This window comes from Halictus rubicundus, chromosome 2, assembly GCF_050948215.1.
Source record: "Halictus rubicundus isolate RS-2024b chromosome 2, iyHalRubi1_principal, whole genome shotgun sequence".
Taxonomy (NCBI): Eukaryota; Metazoa; Arthropoda; class Insecta; order Hymenoptera; family Halictidae; genus Halictus; species Halictus rubicundus.
The window spans coordinates 13,842,890-13,861,893 of record NC_135150.1 but is presented as its reverse complement, the minus strand read 5'-3'; the positions used below and the strand labels follow the sequence as shown (position 1 = coordinate 13,861,893).

Below are 19,004 nucleotides of genomic sequence, written 5' to 3'. Positions count from 1 at the left end.
TTGAAAGGTGTTAAAAGGTACTATAAATGTCGGTCTAGCCAACGTGTAATATTTAGTAGAGACTTTTAAATGATTGAAAAGTGCTATATGATGTGCACTAACTGCCCCTTTCGCTCGGAATTGAATTACGGACTAATTGTAAGTGAGGCAGCCAATTTTCGAATGGAAATTAGTTACTCACCTATAGTATCGATCGTCACGGACTTGTTCAAATATATCGTGTTCGCGTAAGTGCCTTTACACGTGTATTTTCCAGCCTGTTCCTCTTGAAGGGAGTTGAAGTACAGGGACAGGCTGTTGTCCTGGTGTAATTCGGTGTACATCGGCGGTTTCGAATACCCTGGGAACGTGCTATCGGAAACAATTGAAACATTATTAGACTATCTGTACCGCGAGCATCGCGGAAACTGATCTACGTTCTATGATGAGTCGAGCGTCCAGATGAGTTGAAGAGTATGGGGGGGTTGGAGACAATTGTAATGATGTCGGCTCAACGTTTCGCTGCTCTGCCAAAGGCAATCTCCCGTGTCATCGAAACGTTCCGGTCAGAGATCACCGTGTTTCTCTTCGACGCTGCTCAAAACATTGATTTTCCCAGTAAAACTGAACGGGAACTTTCTCTACACCTCGAAGACCGGCGAATTTTCTCAGCACCGTACAATCGCTGTTTCTCCCTACAATTTCTCACCGTCCAAAACGAATAGGAGGAGCAATAGCTCGCAGTCTACGATCTGCGAACAACGCGAATGTCCTCGAAGTGAAAGGCGAAAATAAAATAGCTAGCAGCTGCTGCGGGCAAAGTTAATCAATAACCGCCGCCCATAATTTCTCACGGTTACTTTTGCTCGCGGGCCAACAGAAATGATCGTAAATCGCGCTAATCCCGCGTTTCTAAACGCGAAACATCGAGCCGCTATCGGTGAAATATATCGTTACAGGTGTATGAACAACAGAGAGACAGCGAGATAGAGAGAAATAGATAGGGGTTGGGCGGGGGGTGGGGCGCGGTCAAGGGAGTGTAAATGAACGCGTTGCAGCATCGAATTCTGGATCGATAGCGTGGGATCGCGGATCGATCGACCTTAATTCGACGTAAGAGCCAGATCGAGCCAAGGGCTGTTGTACGAACGGATCGCAAGCCACCCGGGGGCGGGGGTGTAGGGCCAGCAATTTCGACGTTTGCATTGCGCGAGGTGGGAAACTGGTGCGAGACGAGACGCGTTCGCATGAATCCGTGCAATTTACCGAGGTGCCCGCGTCACAGTGTGCAAGAGAGATAAGGCGGTCCAGGTGGATGCTGAATCGCGTTGTAATGAATAGTTCCCGCGGACCACGCGGATTCGAACTCGGTTGCGTCAGCGATACGGTTTAATGAACCCTTTCGGGGATAACTGGCGCAGGAGCCATGCTATGGTTTCTGCCGAGAAAAAGGGAGCGGTCTCCTGGTTGCCGGTCGTCGAATCGAACCGGTGAATACACAGATCGCTGCCGCGATCGGCTCCGGCGAACTTGCAGCTGTAGATGGAATTATGCGTTCTATCGTTTACGCGTTTAATGGCTTTCAGTCTGGGGAAAAAAGCTTTTAGCATCTTCGAATGGTGATGGTATTGGGTGTTCCTCTTTTTACTTCATTTGTATTCTGTCAGGTTTACAGGTTCAATGCAAATGCGTTAAAAGCGCGTTAACGATTTACTGATAACGATATACGATACCTTGAGGTCTTACATCGAGTTAATATATTCTAAGAACAATCAATAGCGTTTGATAAAATAATTTCCCACTTGTAAAATATTATGTATTTATGTATAGCATGTGTCTATGGATAATAATTGTTATTGAACCAAAATTGTAGTTAAACGATATTATTAGGCAAACATGTACATTATTAATTTCTTCCTCTAAGAAATCATGAACGACAAAGAAGTTCTAATCATAGAACCCACTCAAACAAAATCGTAGTACAAGGAAGTTCATAATAAATAAGAAATTGGACTCTCCAGTAACTTAGACGTTAAACAAAAAGTCTCACACAGGAAACAAACAATACCAAATGAACTAAAATGTACTTCCTTGAAGGGCTAGATTCCCGAGGACATTCGAAGTAACTTTTCCCTTTGCGAAAATGTTCTCCGTGGCTCTGTTGAGGAGTTATTAACGAAAAACACGGACCAATCGGATCGCGGCTATAGGAGAGGGACCACGCCCCGGCGAGCGTAGCGTTGGCATTGACTGAGTCAGAGACTCCGCCTACTGTATCCGCGCTCTGATTGGACCGTGTTTTTCGCGAATAACTCCTGAACGAAGCCGCGAAGAACATTTTCGCAAAGGAAAAAGTTACTTCAAATCACCTCAGGAATCACCCGTTTCAAGGAAGTGCAACATTTTCGCATGCACATGTGCATGCTACAGCGATCAAGCTGAGCTTCAGCTGCAAGCGAGCCGGCAGCGTTCGCGGCCGCTTAAAAAGGAATTTTCCCAGAATTTTCACAGAAAATTGCTCCGGTTTGAATGGAATTGCTCAGCAATTATGGAAGACTGGCAGCCCGGGTTACAACGCGGAATGGAAACCTGGTAGCGGTGAACGATTCAAACTGACAACGGCGAGGCGCGATAACAGTGTTAGCCCGGGCGATTATGCGATTGCCCTCGTAGTTCTTTTCACTTCCGATCGGAACACGAGCCGAGCGCAATTAATGAAACGGCACCCGGCGCGGCGTTTCTACGCGCGTTTCGCCGCGGCGAATTTATCGGCCATTACTCGGCCGCGCGACGAGCAGACATAATTATGCAAATCGGGAACGGAGCCCCCGTGTAATCGGGCAAACACGCGATCACGACGAATCAGTTACCCGAGGTTAACGCTCGTTAGATTGTACGATCCCCGGTGGTCAAATATTTGCAGCGGGGGCTATCGGGATGGATTATTTATTAACATGGGGCGACGTCATTGAGCAGATTAACACTGGCAAGACGCTGGTTATAGGGGATGGGGGCAAGGGGCTGGGCATAATGGGCACCACGTGAGGTCTTGCATAGCCGCTGGATCATAATTTCGATGGTGTGCTTGGGACAGAGATACGCTAGCCTCGTATTCAATTAAAATGTTAACCCCTTGTCGTATAGTGTCGGATTAGACTCGAATAGAGTTCTGCTCGTTTGTTATTAATACTTGAGTATTGAGGCGGATCCAGACATATGTAAATTGTATTCTTCTTCCAGAAAATTATTGAAGATGAAGAAGATTTAATCATTGGAGAAAATCATACAGCAAAGGGTAAACATGAATATTTTAATTCGAGACAAAAATTGTCTCGAGGAGAACGAGTAGAAAAGTTAAGTTATTATTTAATTATACTACTTGCAATGTTTTAAGGAGCATTCACTTAAATTATTCTTGTTACTTCAGCAATTCTATAAGTACTGTACATTTCGCAATGTAAATTTATTAGTATTCACAAAGATAAAGAGGACGAGAACTGAAACATTTGCTAAGATGAATATCATGTTCTTTTTATTCTTTCTAACACTATTATCGGAACTGAGAATGTATTAAATATTTGTGAGAAGATGTAAAGAAATGGTTCAATCAAAATTTGTAACAATAAATTTATTCTACTGCCAAGCTTTGAGATCTGTCTTTGCCCTCTCATGCAAACATTGCTTGCTAAAAGAAATGAAAAAAGTATGCTCCTCAAATTTCAGATTGTACAAGAGTTTCATGAAAATTACGAGGGTTGCAGTTGGACCCCCAGGAAGAAGATCGGCGATTTCTAAGCGCCGACCCAGCAGATGGATATATTAAACGGATGAACAGCCTCTTGCTCGGGTTCCTGGCCAATCGGATGTTTCGCCCAGGTAAGTAACACTTCACGTGGCTCCCCCGTAAAAGGGTACGAAAACATCAACGCGGCAAAGGAGCGGCTTAATTGCTGGAGGGCACGGTGTTTCGGTGGCGCGTCATCGAATGGCAGGGCTCCCATAACGCGTCCGAGGATCCCTTAATGTCTATTTCAGCCGGGCACACCGCATCTCCCGGTGGTTTTCTTGCTCGAACGGCAAAGTATACACGGGGGGCTGCCGCTTAACGTTCAAATACAACGGGAAGCCAGTTTACCACGGCTAGAAGGCGGAAAACTTTCGCGAACAGCTTAATGAGCAACGCTTAGTTCGCAGAACAATCGGCCGAGCCAGCAATTAAGAGCTTCTGTACAGTCTGTAGTAGACGTAAATCAGCCACGGGGGGTGTAGTGACGGTGTGGTTATGGTGGCTGGCGGCTGGGTATGTATGTGTGAGTGTGTGTTTGTGTGTATGGTAGCGATGGCGATGGTAGCGATGGTGATGGGGGTGGATGAGAAGAAAAACAGTGTTCTAAGTTGGACAGAAAAGTAAAGTAACTAGTGAAGGTACATCGCAAAACAGAAGGAGCTGAGAACGACGACACTACGGTTGCGTGTAAAGTCTTGAATTCAGTTTTGTATACTCGCCTTTCGATCGGTAAGACGACGAGTCTGTGTGCAAAACAAGTGACAGAAATTTCGTTATATTAGTGGCTGGGTGGTGGTCGTGTCTTACTTGTGTGTTACATTATTGTTCGTTTACTTGTACATAATACTTCGATACCATACGGAGCGGAGAGAGCGATCTGCTCTCTTCGCCAGCGAGTAGAAACAGGCGCTAACTTTTGCTACACACCGATCATCAATCCTCGCCGAGTTACTTTGTTCGAACGAAGATTGATTTTATTCGTTTTTTACTCGAATTGTATTTACTCTGATAGATTCGTCATAGTCTGTGTTGTAAGGCGCGTTTCTTTGAGATCGTTAATCTTTTGCAAAAATGACGGCCGGAATATCATTCTGAAATGCTTCAATTAATAAATTCAATGCCAATAACTTTTCAATTCCATTTATATAATTACATTTTGTACAAGCTACGATGCCTTCGTGGTTAAATAAAATAAGTTTCAATTGTACAGTGAATTCTCGGTATATGTCGCCAAGGCCTGGACGATAAACGTCGCGGAATTGTCCCCACTACCGCGGAGTATATCCCGTGAGCGGCCGCGAGGGGATGTGTCTCCTGTGTTCTGGACATATATCGAGAATTCACCGTATTAGCAGTTTCCATTAACGCCGTTTTCATTAATGCTCAGTAATAGTCAGAATTAAAACGCGGAATTTACGTAATTACGACAAGAACGAGTACAGTAAATATAAAACGGTGGAAACATTTTTAAAAATTTAAAAATGCTCTCGCATTATTTTGAACTCGTTAAACTAATTGAGAAAACAAGCAAAATGTCTGCGCACCTCCTGTATGTTAGAATTAGTGCAATTTTTAGTTTTCAACATCAAAAAATTCCCAGCCTGGTGATAAACGTTACAGACGGATAGCTTAGGCGAAAATGCAACATTATAAATGGAACGTACTTTACTAATTTAAACAATGAATTATTATTCTAGAATCTTTTGTTCGATCAATCTGGTAGAAACGTACGAAAAATTTGAAGGTATCGCATTGTTTGGCTATGTTTGACAGACTCGGATGGAATTTAGATCGAAAAAAAGTCCGACCGGGAATGACTTCTCTCGATAAAAATGTCCGCCGCCGGGCAGTTATTGCGGCAGCAACTATTTGATTCCGGCTCGCAGCGACACATCTATTTGCACATCAAACAACACATCCCTCTCCTATTTCTACTCGCGGGTTCGTCATGCACAGCCCGTTATCTCGGCTGACGTTCTGTGCACGCCACTCTCTCTCTCTCCATTTTTAATTATCAGCTAAAAGCGGCATTGTTATTGTATTATTAAAAAAATATATATGTATATATATAAAAAAAAAAAAGAAACAAAAAGAACAGATAGAAGGAAAGCTCAAAAGCGTGAACACCCCTCGCCTCGTATATTCTCGTCTGGCCTGACACACGTTTGTTTGCGCTGTCGCGATATTTTTGCATTCCGCTTCTCGTTTCTCGCGCGCTCGCGCTGCGATCGCTTGAATAACGACCTTCAACTGTACTGTCTGCTCCTGTAAATCTAAAGGATTTAATAAATCAGCGGAGCCCTTTGTGGCCGCCGGGCCCGTGGAAACGAGCCCCGTTACAAAGCCGTGATTTTATTTGAGACTGTTGAACATGCTCTCCGGCCTTCCTATGAAGAGAAATGTTCCAGCGATGCGAATAAATAGTGATTACCGGATCCCGGGAACCGTGCACTCCGGTTACAAATTCGACTATTCTATCTGCGCTGTGTCTTCGTCGCCGTTAACGATTTCAGCAAGGGAGTTAAGACATTGCACGTATCTTTGCACAAAAGGCTTTGTGTGGGCTATGTGTATGATATTTGTAATGGTACTTCTCTCTTTTAATTATTCATTCGTGAAACATTTACTTACATATTTGTCACATATTTCTGATTAAAATGAAGCCAGGCATAGTGGCATAGATGCGTATGCAACTCGCGATTTAGTAGAACCACCATTATCCGATCCGATGGTGTCTCCATTATTCGAATACGTGTTTTACGCGTAAATTGTTCAATTTAACGCGATCCATACGTACAACACGATTCGATGTATAGGTCAGTAAAGATTTAGACTAGCACTGTAGCTAGGTAACTGATGATCCTCCAGTTCGTTCGGATAATAGTTTTACTCTATCATGGATTAAACGAGCAAACAATGTCCGAAATGTGCCATGTTTGATATCGTTTCAATCAGGAAAATGTGACGAATATCTTGATAAAAGTCTCACGAAGAAGTCATTAGAAATAAAAAAGTTTGATCATTGAATTAGAGATCAAGGAACAATCCCAGGATACTTGGACTTTGTTACCGAGATTTATACAGGGATACAGTTGTGGGAAATTTAAGGGGCGGCTCTCCCAGATAGTACAAAACGAAAATGAAGAATGAAAGAATTGCGATTTCGGCTTGATTTTCTAGTTATAGTCCATTTAAAATCCGCCTAAAATGCGGCAACCCGGTCAACAGAGGTGTACGATGCTTACGTCACAGAGGCGCGCGACAATCAACGTATCAAAGGGGATCCTCGCTCGCGTCCAATGGTTAGGCTTCGACGTCACACGCTTCAGCCAGACGTGCACCTCTGTTGGGCGGGTTGCCGCATTTTAGGCGGATTTTAAATTGCTAACAACTGAAAAATGGAGCCGAAATCACAATTTCTTTACTCTCCATTTTCGTCTTGTATCGTCACGGAGGACCACCCCCTGAATTTTCTCCCATCCGTAGTCGAACACCCGGTATAGTAATCCCCAAGAATGTAACTTCGCATGAACGCCTAATCGCAACGTAATCCAAGACGTATCGGCTCGGTTGAAAAATCTCGCGAGATTCCTCGGCGTAAACGGTGCAACAGCATCGAATTGCATCCTTTCTCTCAATTATCCTTTCACCCCGATCGTTCCGGAACGATCGACGATAATGTCCGATCTCCGGGCGTCGGGAGAAAGGATCGAGGATCGAGCATCGGATCGGATTAATTCACGCCAGACGAGAGTATACACACCGCTCGGCAAGGGGCCCTTGCCCTGCGTGTACACGGAGAGGATGCCTCTCCGCGTGTTAACGATCCGCGCGCCGGTTTCGATCTACTCACTTCAGGGACTCGATCACACGATTCTGCGGATCGAGCCATTGCATGTCGCTGATGAGCTTCGTGTCTTCGACCTTGGGCTTGCACGTCATGATGATGCTGGACCCGATTGGCTTCGTCTGCGTGTCCCCGCTCGGCAGGATCTCCAAGGAAGCATCGTCCGCGAAAGCTGCAAGCAGAAACGAGAGACGTGACCGGTTGTTACATTGACACGAAACGGATCGTTAGCGTTCCTACGCCGGAAACGAACGGGAAGAAGCTGCTCGAAGGAGAGGAAAGAGAGAGAAACAACAAGCGTTCCACGATCGTTTCTTGCCTCGGCACGGACGCCGCTTTAATCGGCCGAGGGTAATTGCACGTAATTCCGTAATAACGAGAGGCGATTACCTTCTCGCGTCCCTGGAAACTGTTCGCGATTTTTACAGACACCTGAAACACGTACGCTCCGGCTAAGGATACCTTTATCTTCCAGACAACTTGTACTCGACCAAAGGAAGGTCCTCGAAAATATCTGTCCTTCTTTTGTGTGGAGCTGTGGTGGAACAGTTGATTCTTAAGGGCCCGGGACAGTCACGCGACTTTTTAATTAATAATTTGCATTCACAGCCTTCAGACACAGACTTAAGATCCGTCTTGGTCTTGATCCGACGGGTCCTAAGTCTGTGACTAAACTTGTCACACTTTTTGCTCTGTATTATCGATATCATGAATTCTGACGCCCGAGACGTGCTTCAAGTTTTTCGCTTTATTTCGCAGAGAATCAAGACAAAATATAGCTCAATTTGTAGCTGGAGATATATTCGAGTGCGCGCTGCTCTCGATTTCATCCAGAAAACTCATCCAATGGCAGAAAAATGCTCGGATATTTTTGTCGGTAATGTAGTCACTCTACCTTATCGCAAATCTACGAAGACCGGGCCCTTAATTTCTGCGTATTCATCGTCGATAAGGTTGTGAATCGTTAATGAGACCGGCGACAATGGAGAAGAACATCTTCTCGGTAGATGTGGAAACTTTTCTTCACTGCTTCAGAGAAGTCTACCGTGAACGTGGAGAAGGATAGCGAACAATATTAATTCAGTGACAAAACATTTGTATTCTTAGTTTGTTTTTGTACGGAATGTGTAGAAATATATTCGCGACATTTTTCTGATTGAAATGATTCCAAACACGATACAATTTGGATCACGTTTACTCGTTTAATCCACGATACAGTGGAACCTCTATTATCCGAACTAATCAGTGTAATGTTTAGATAATCGAACAGTTATTAACTGCAGTGTTATTTTAATATCTGTTATAACATGAATCGGGCTATACTGCATTATTCATGCAATAGTGATAATGGAGATACTATCGGTTCGGATAATCGAGGTTCTACCTTATCGTGGATTAAACGAGCACATGCGATCCGAATTGAATCGTGTTTGGACTCGTTTTAATCGGAAAAATGTCACAAATATACCGGCAAAATTTGCATAAAAAAATAATTCGAAACAAATGGGTTTCATCACTGAATTATTATTATCTCTCACTGATACATCTAATCATGGAACTATAGACCGTATTTCTACGCTTCGCAATCATTACCGCTCTGATGGTTCATCGTAGCTCGAACATAAACTAGGCACTTCTACTTTATAAGGCCAGTCTTTTTTCTCTCCTAGCTTTTGTCAATTTGCACGATGCGTATCGGCCCTGCGCGTCGTTCTCGCCGGTGATTTCGATGCGTGCGTAATTAACGCGTCGCAAATTAATGTGTACCTTTGAAATCCGCCAGGATCGGTGCCCCGGAGCGCGGAGGCGTGCCAATCGGGAAAAATTACGGCTCGTTTAGTATTCTGATAAGTTAAATCGCGTCGTAAAATCGTTTTATTGATACTTGCCGGATCATTTGTTTTTGTTTTAATAAATTATACATATCGGTTTTGTTGGCGGTATCCGTCATTTTTCCTGTTTTTTTTTTAAATTTTATTCGTTAATAAAGCACTTCTGTAAAACAGCGTATTAGTGAGGCTCGCTGTGTTTTGCATTTTTAATTTTATTTGCCAATAAAATGCTTCTAACGAGCAGAATGTCGGAGAGACTGGATAGGTTTTGAATATTTTAATTTACTCGTTAATCAAACACTTTTATGGAGTAGAGTGGTAGAAGAGACTCATTGTTTCCTGTACTTCTTATTTTATTGGTTAATAAAATGCGTTTTATAGATTGGAATCTTCGGAGACTCAGCGAACTTTGCATTTATCGTTTTACTTGCCAAGAAAATACTTCAATTTGCTTTAAATTAAAATTTCTTAGTTTGAGAGATTGTTATTACAATGGATTTCGTATAAAATATACAGTGGTGCTGAAGGATTAACAACAAACGACCAGACTTTATAACAAGCCCTACGTAAATTTATATTGTTTCCACAGACATTTTTAAAAAGTCTCAAAAAGTTTGACTAGCTGTAGAACATCAGACTAGCTTTGTCTCCTCCATTTTTCCTTTTACCTCGGATCCAAAAAATTTCCTAAAAAATCTGGCACGTTGTAGATATCAAGACACGAGTCAGCAATTTTTTTTTATTTTCAGCCTAAGAATTCTATTAGAATTTTACGTATCACTGCTCTCGGGGTCAAGGTGGAGGATTGGAACTTGGCACAAGATGTTAACCTACTTCAAATCTGTCGAATAGTAGTTCCTCCAGTCTGTCAATGGTTCAATTTAGCTCAAGGTTCCTTCCGATATCCTCATTCTCGACAATGAATAGAATTTTCCCAAACAGCTTCTCACACATTTCTATTGATTTAACGTTCAAACATAAGGGTTATTTTGCGCAGATGTATTTTATCCGGCACTTGCACAATTACACAAAAATTATTTACAAACGAATCACGAACTGACGAATAATCAGTAGGGCACAACGATTAAAAATCCACCCTGAGATATTTACATTCGTATTCGATTTGAATTCTTCATCGAATTAGAAAAATAAGAGTGCAAGTTTCGTGTTTCTCATCTCGTTAAAAATATAACCAACGACAAATGCAATTCTAGTATTTCACATCTGATTATAAAAATAGCCGTCATAAAATGCAATTCTAGTATTCCATATCTGATGAGAAAAATAATCAACGAGTGCGAGTCTGGCATTCCTCATCCAATTATAGAAACAGTAAAAAAAAAAACGAGTGCAAGTTTCGTCATAAATGAGTGAATCAGCGTGCTGGAAGGTGCAAAGATCGGTGGGGAAAGTTGGAGGACGAAGGAGCGCGGTTAGGATCATTCCCAGGGTGGAAACTGGTCGGGTGACCGGTAACCGCGACAAGGGGTGGTTTTCGTGGGGTGTCGGGGGATGCACGATTGCGGGGGGGGGGGCGAGTAGCTTACACGTTGCCACGCCGGTAAGCTTCTTACCGAAACGAGCGTTGGCCCGGGTCGGCGGCACCGTGCCCCTGAGCACGTAGATGCACAGCACGGAAATGCAGATCGACGTCTCGGCGGCGCTCATCCTTCGGGGCGTCGCGACGCGTCGCGTCGTGGCAGATGCCACGGGTGCTTTTACGACAACATACGTGCGTCAACTATGACGCCGGAATGCGGCTGGTTATGCCGGCGTGACACGCAACGATCGTGAGCCTCGGGTGCCCCGACGCGATGCGGCGCCGCCGTGCCGGTGCACGCACAACAGGAAGCCAGAATTAAGCTAATTAATCGTGACGAGCGAAAGTACGGAATTGGCCTAACTAGGAAATGTTGCGCGAGCGTGTGCGCGACGCCCGGCCCGCTGACAATTCCGTTTCGGGACCCGGAGCACAAATGTTTGCCAGCGTCCCCGGCGCGCCGAGATCACAATTAACAATTATCCACCGTGCTGTTTACAGTCTTATGGAAACATTCTTTAGAGTTACTGTGTTTCAAGAGCTGTATGTTATTTTTCAGGAGATTTCGAGCTCAGCAATCCTGGTGCACAGTGACAGACGAATCGTGCAAATTATCTGCGTTGTTTTGAGTCTTATGGGGAAAATTGTTTAGGTCAAAGAGATTGTATTAGGGGTACCCATAAGTAATCAATAATTTGCAAAGAATTTGTTTTGCCTTTAGTTCTGTAGCGATCGCTGAAGAGGAAACACGTGTTCTTTTACAGGTTTCGGTAAAGCAGCCTGTGTTCAAAATATTCTAAAAAGTATCATTTTTTTTTACAATCTTGTAATAAAACGGCGGCGTCCGGTACTAAGCCTGGATTTCTATAAGAGGGGGATTGAAAATTTGCAAGAAATGTGGCAAACTGTCCTTGATAATGATGGAGATTATATAATAAATTAAGAAATAAAAACTTGAATTTATTACAAAGTTTGTTTTAGATTTCAAAATAATCGATTACTTATGGGTCCCCGTAATATTTCGAAGGCCACATCTAACGCTGGCAGAGAAATTTCTTTGAATCTGCAGTAAAATTGAATTCTTCACGATTTCTTCTGCTACGGTCATCGAGCAAAAATGTAGCAAAGCTGCAGTGCAAAATTTGGCAGATGTCCAAAAACGGTGACTTTTATTCTGACCCATTTCTGTAATAGGTCACACAGATTACGGCAGTTGTTGGTGCCGGTATTACACGGTAAAAAGTTGTAACGGCAAAATTCCCGAGCAGAAATTGTCTCACGTCACGGCCGATTTTATGGATTTAATTAGATCTACGGAGGAAGTTCGCTGTAACTTCGACTTTTATGTTCTCCGGCCAGTAACCGCGATGACTGCGAAACGGACACTCATAAAAATCCCACAAACTCGAAGTAATTCAGTTAATTGTATAGATAATGGCAACTTAATGTTCATCATTTTAACAGTGTTTGCCCAGACGGATCTTAACGAAGCGTAATTTCCTGGAGACACTTTCATCAAGTTACCACCATAAATTGAACACGCTCGGATTTTCATTTACAGATTGCATCTGATTAAAATACATCGGCTAAAGGCAACAAGGTAAAAAGCGAAAATAATATTTGAGGACACAAAGGATTAAACTCTGATGAAGCTCCGCCTTCCATCGAAATTGCAAAAAGCAAAGTTCCCTCGTTTCTGTGCCGAAGTTTTAATGACGGGGAGCAAAATGTTCATGCCGGAGGCATTGTTAGGAAGCTTAAACATGATTGCACATAATAAGAAAATCAATAGACGGAGGACAAACTGTCGGCGAACGTGATCCGATTGCTCTGGCGTTTTCTTTTTTTTAAACTGCAGCTTGCAGCAAGGCTTGTAAAAATTTATAAGCTGCATCGTTGATGACTTTTCCGTGGGAACTCGAAGGATCATAGTTCGTGACATTTGAGCTGTTCAATCGATTAATCGCTGCTCCAGTTTTTTGACGTTTCGCTGACAAAGATTAAAATTTCATTATCTTCAATCACTTTCTCGAAAGGAAAGGAAAATTTTTATTTATTCTTGGCTTACATTTATTTTAATACTTAAGTCTTAATCGCAGAAAAATTGAATTTTATTTCGACCTGAAAGAAAAGTGTAACTTTATATTTAGAATAAATTTCCTTAACCTTGATTAGGTTTAACACCACCGAAACAGAAAAATTTAAAGAACCATTAAAAATTAATATATACTATTTTAATGAAGACTAATTTCAGACATTCACAGATAAATTTTGTAACAGCAGTAATAATGAAGAGTTGTCCCCAGTAGCACGGTTCAGAAACTGTCTGTCTTGTCTGTTCATGACCAGCCAATTCTACTTCTCTCAAATACTGGTTCCGACGGATTTTCGACGAATTTTCAAAATTTAATCTTTGGAATCATTTGACGTTTTACCGTCAAAGCGCTTAATTAATTCTTGACATTTTACAGATGGAATAAAGTTCCTTAATAATTAGGATTAACACCACCGAATTACAGAATTTCAACGAACCTTTAAAAACGAACGTATTTCATCAGTTCCCCCTACTTTTTTGGCAAAGTTAATCGATTTGGCAAATGAGCGGACCATTTCTCTTTCGTCTCAAGGAAATTTCCGTAACGTTCCGGCGGGCTAAAAACTTGCTCCTTCGATCCTTCCAGGGCGAAATAACGAGACAGTCCAGACTCCTCGATCAATTAAGAACTTTTCCCCGAGACGTCGTCGTCGCGTTTCCGGAACCACGGACCGGAAATTATACATGTGCCGGCGAATTTCGCCGGAAAATGGCGGACGCGTCGCGTTGCAGCCTCAAGGCTGCCGCGCGTGTTGTTCCATTAAATTAATTGCCGCATTAGAATTTCAGTCGCGAAGTGTATCACCGCAAAATGGCCGACGCCAGTGTCCCACGTTCGTCGTTCATGTGAACACCATTGCTTTTTTTTCCCCGCCTCGCTGTTCCAATTCGACACAGTTTCAATTTTCGTCGCATGGCCGATTACGTCAACCGCGAATCACGTGTGAGCCAGCCGGATCGAGCTGGATGACGAAAAAAATGTCGATTCCTGCTGTTATTCTCGGCGTTATCAGCCTACGAGCCTATTAACAGGGTTTCTTAATTAATCGTGTCTAAAACAAGCTAATAACTTTTTTGTGATTGTCTTAATCGAAGTTAGTGTTGCAAGATACTGAAAATTTTATTTAGGAGCAGTGTTTTGTATTATTTAGGAGTTTTTTATTTTTTATAGATTATTATTGCCGATTATCGCGTGTGCAAAAAAATATGTGTTACTGAAAGTGGGAATCTTAAAAAGTAGTGAAACGAGTATAATGTAAGCGAAATATTATATTATGTTTATATGGATTTCAGACTGTGGATTTCGACAAAAATTAGTAAACGGCTACATCAATTAGTCACAAACCAGAGAAAGCTTTACAAGTTCTTAGCAATATTCCTATATTATTTTTAATTTAGCAGAGCTATTAAGTGAAGACTGTTTGTCCCGCCTGATGCAGACAATGTTTATCCTTCATAAAAATCAACAATCTAATTGCAATCTTTACGCACTCGAATATTGTGTAAATCGGACAACGATCAGTATATTATATCATACCATCTGTCCAAAGAGGATAGATATGAGTTTATCAGTGGGGGAGCTGATATGAAATATTAATGGACGGAAAATCTGCATGCTATCGAACGAGCTGAACAAACGAGCCTAGCGGCGCGCGTAATTCAGAGTACTGCTCAGGAAGAAGATTCAAACGGAAAGTCCAATTTTCGGTCCCACGTTGTCTCTCCCCGTTTCGCGATAAGAAGTTCAGCAATCGGGAGGATTACGACCCCAAGAAATATCTTGTGTCGGGACAGCTTATTTGTTAAAGTCGCCGGGGAAACAACGCTCCGCCATTGCGATAAGACTCGCGAATTCATCATTTCCGACTCGCTTAGTCAAAGGGGAAGGCGCGTATGGCAGAAGGGGACGAATTAAAGATTCTACTACAGTCATCCTGAGGGGCACGCTCTTCTCCCGGGGGTGACTAATAAAGTTTCTTGCGGCAGACGTTCCTGGTTAAATGAACGAAACGATAATGATCGTTTGATTATTAAGGACTTTTCGACCCGCTGCTGTTCTCTCCTTTTCTTCTTCTGCGACCATTGCGCTTCAGGGACCGTGGCTCGTTGTAAATTGCACCCACGTGACTGGCATGTTATGCAGCTAATACATTTTTCGTACCTTCTGCACAAAAGTTTCGAAGATTTTGGATAATTCGTTGTCGCGGAGCTGGAAAAATGTAATAACGTGTAGAACAGAGGAAATTAAGTGGGAATTGTTTAATGAAATTCGAATGTCGTTGGCTAGCAAAAATTAATGGGTCCCTCGTGTCTCAATTTTTGTATTGTATACTCACAGTTAGCGAACGAGAACTTTTTCTGTTGTACTTTTTGGAAAATCGAATGTACCAAATTTCTTCATACAACAAGATTTTTCATGAAAATTTGCTTCACATTATTTGACGATGATCACTTCTCTAAAATTTGTTCAACAATCGCTGACCCTCGTCAAATAATCAAACCGTTCCAAGAACGTCTAGAAAATGTTTCACTTAGAACAATAATATTATTAGTACGTTAACTGGGACATATTTAGAAATTAAACAAACTATGTACAGCTGTCAAAGCCTGACTCATGTCGGCGTTTTATGTAAGCCTAACACGTTAACCACCACGTCGGTCACATATGGGTGGCACGAATCCTTAGCCAGATTTAGAAATTAATTTCTTTTAATATGTAGATATCCGAATAAACTTCATTAGAATCTTTAGAAAGCGAAGGATTAAAATAGCACTCGCTATAATAAATTTCCAACAATGCGCTGAAAATGTATGATACTTTTAAATATGCGTCGTTTCCGAAAATTGCACAAAATATACACAAATTTCGATCTCCGATTTTCAAATTCCTCAGACTTTGCACGAATGTTTGCAGTAGATACGGAACACGTCTGAAATAAGAAGAAAACTCGTTAGGGCGTCGTAATAAAATGATCACGCGCAGGGCAGAATGCCGTATAATCCGAGCCCAGTCATCAAAATGAGAAAACGTCCCACGCGGAAGCTCCTCCCGTCGCCGACTCCCCGATCATTATAACGTTATACGAAACTCGTTCACCGGAAACCGTGGAAGAGGCCCGTCATCTCGAGGGGGCGGCTCGGAATCAATCGAGCCTGGCCAAGGATCCGTTCGAGCGTCTGCCATAATCGTTTCACAAATTCAGTCGACTCATCTGGCCCCCCGGTTTACACCGGTGCGCCGCACGAGCCATTATCCATCCCCCGAAATTCGCAAATTCATCGTTTCCGGTCGCGCGCGTTCCTCGATTCGCGGAGGGGGTTGAACGAAACACATCCATTTCGGGGGTGGGAGGGTTTTCCCGCGAAGAAATCCGGTAATTGGCCTGGGGCTTCGTCAGGCTCGAGGCCCGAGACACCGGGAGGGTTGTTCTCCTCGAAGATGGGTTTCGCGGGTCCCTGCCGTCAGAAAGTCAGTGGGTGGGGGAAAAAATGGGGAGGGGGGGGTGCGAGCGAAGTAATGGATAGAGGAAGGTGCGCGCTAGTGTGGCGGAGACAGAAGGAGCCGCCCTTCTAGGACATCTTATTTACGTTAGTTAGGGTTTGTTGGCACAGCTACCCGAGGGGCTATTCAATGGATCCCACCCGTCTCCCCCCGCCCCTCTTTTCTATTCCCCGATGCATACACGTTCAAAGCCCCGTGTCCATCCCTCCAGCAGCTATTACACCCACGCGACACCCCACACAACCCCCGACTCTCTATTCCGAACACGATAGTCTCCTCGAGAAACTTGGCCGGTTACTTACCGGCCACCCGGTGTGCACACGGCGCCATGAGGACGACATCCCAGGGAACTTCTGATAAATAGATTCGGGGATGTTGATGTAAATTTCATAGAGCAATTTCGGAAAACGGCAGAACGAAACGAAAGTTCGCCCGCGTTAACGGTTTTATTAAAGGGAATTAAGGGGGCCGGTTTACCGGGCTCCGCGAGAAGTTGCACGGCTACCGTAAAAGTCGCGCGGTTTAGTGGGCCTTTAATTTTTGCTACAGAATGTCCTCTAATTAAATAATTAATTCCTCGAACCGACAGCCACGCCGCCGGCGAAAGTAGTAAAAAGAAGTTTTATGCGAACGCTTTGGGCAACGTTCATCCACGCTACCCTTTAAGACGCGAGTTTGTACGGTAATGCCTCGTTACATGCGAAAACTTCGGGATCAAAATGTCACTTCTGTACAGACACTCAGGTCTTCCGTTCAGAAGAGTAAACGAAGCATCGATGAGACAATAATAATCCGGTGACATTCTTTAATCATTTATTTATTACTTACCAACATATCTCCGGACATTCTTCTGATTGAAATGATACCAAACGCCGTACAATTTGGATCACATTTACTCATTTGATCCACGATTTAGTGGAACCTCCATTATCCGAACTAATCAGTGGAAATTGATGTTAGAGCAGTTCCCTGGGTACAGTGCTAGTTTAAATCTTTAGTATACAGTGAATCGAGATACATCCGAAATACGTATTTGGATAATGGAGACATGGCCGGTTCGGATAATCGAGGTTCTACTGTAACGTGGATTCAACTGGTAAATGTGATCCAAATTGTACCGTGTTTGGGCTCATTTTAATCAGAAAAATGCTACAAACTTGGCGGTAAAAGTTTTGTAAAAAAATATAAGTAAAATCAAAAACGGCTTATTGTTCAATATATTAGGTCGTCCCAAAGGATCGTTTTCCTGCATCATTTTGGAGCCTATAAATTCATTGCACAACACGAACCAAATTAACACGTTCGTTATCATCATATATTCCGCTGCTTATATATTCCGTTGCAATATTTTACTAAATATTAAAACAATTTAGCAGAAGAAAAAAATTCAAATTTCTTTTTCTTTGGATATTAAGTTGCGCGCGACTGTCAACAACGAAGCGTCTACAATTTACTATTTTCAAGCGAACCGTGGGATCGCGAACGTTGCATATTTGTGATTACAGGTTAAACAAATGGCGAAATGATGTACGCGAAACTGAGGAAACTGTTTCAGCGCGTCTCACAATCGAAATCCGTCCTCCCCGCAAAGTCGGTCTATCGCGCACTGGGTTAATTACCCGTCGTAATCACCGCGATGCTATTGGTAGCATGATGTCCCCCGTAAATTCCACAGTTCTGTTCAGCGAGCGACAAGTTCACGAGGCGTTCGCGAACACAAATTCCGCTTCATCCGTTCTACCCGGAGCGTTTCCGGCCGGGTGTCGGAACGTCCTCGGCGAGCTAATACATTATTCCGCGAGATTATCGCGTGTACCTCGGGAATCGTAGATACGGTTACGCGGAACACCTTGTATACTGGTTGGGGGATGGGGGATGGGTTTCGGGGGCTGACAGGACCGGGTAAACTCGGCGACATGTCACTCGAGCTGGAAGAATTCGATCTGGGAGGGTCGAGAAACAGAGGGGTGGCGCGCGAGGAGGAAGGGCGGAGAGAGGATTTGATCAAATTCCGATATCGAATTGGCCGGGTAAGGGTGAAAAACGAGAAGCGCCCGTGGGGGCTTACGAAATTTTCGGATGTAGCTACTTGACAAACTTCTGCCACCCCCGGTCGCGGGTTTGGCAAACTCTCGAACGTTTCTTGCGTGGCGGGCGCGCGACGATTGTTGGTTTCCAGGAGGGGAAACGGGCGACGAGGCAGTCGGAAGTTCGCGAGAAACCGGAAAACGGAATCTTGAAACGCGAAATTGAACGGGCCCCGCGAAATCGCGGAACCAGACTCGCCCGGGAATCTCGAGGCGTCTTCCGCAGGAATCTCGCGAGCTTGTTTCCAAATAGAACGCCGCTCACTTGGAAACCCGGTTCCCGCGATATTGGGAAACTTTTAATCACTCTTGGATTAAATTAACGTTTTTCGAAC

The 19,004-nt window shown here is 43.4% G+C and overlaps 1 protein-coding gene across 4 annotated transcripts in view; it reads right to left on the bottom strand.

The window, feature by feature from the left end:
- Fas2 (neural cell adhesion molecule fasciclin 2) overlaps positions 1-19,004 on the bottom strand; it is a 207,186-nt gene that overhangs the window by 37,483 nt on the left and 150,699 nt on the right. For 3 of the 4 annotated variants that reach the window (XM_076805460.1, XM_076805462.1, XM_076805463.1), the window contains exons 2-4: positions 7,620-7,785; positions 4,486-4,509; positions 182-351 (exon numbers count right to left, since the gene is read on the bottom strand). In XM_076805460.1, the coding sequence (XP_076661575.1) occupies positions 182-351; positions 4,486-4,509; positions 7,620-7,785 (360 nt within the window). The remainder of the gene's footprint in view (positions 1-181; positions 352-4,485; positions 4,510-7,619; positions 7,786-19,004) is intronic. The other variant, XM_076805461.1, reaches the window with a different exon arrangement.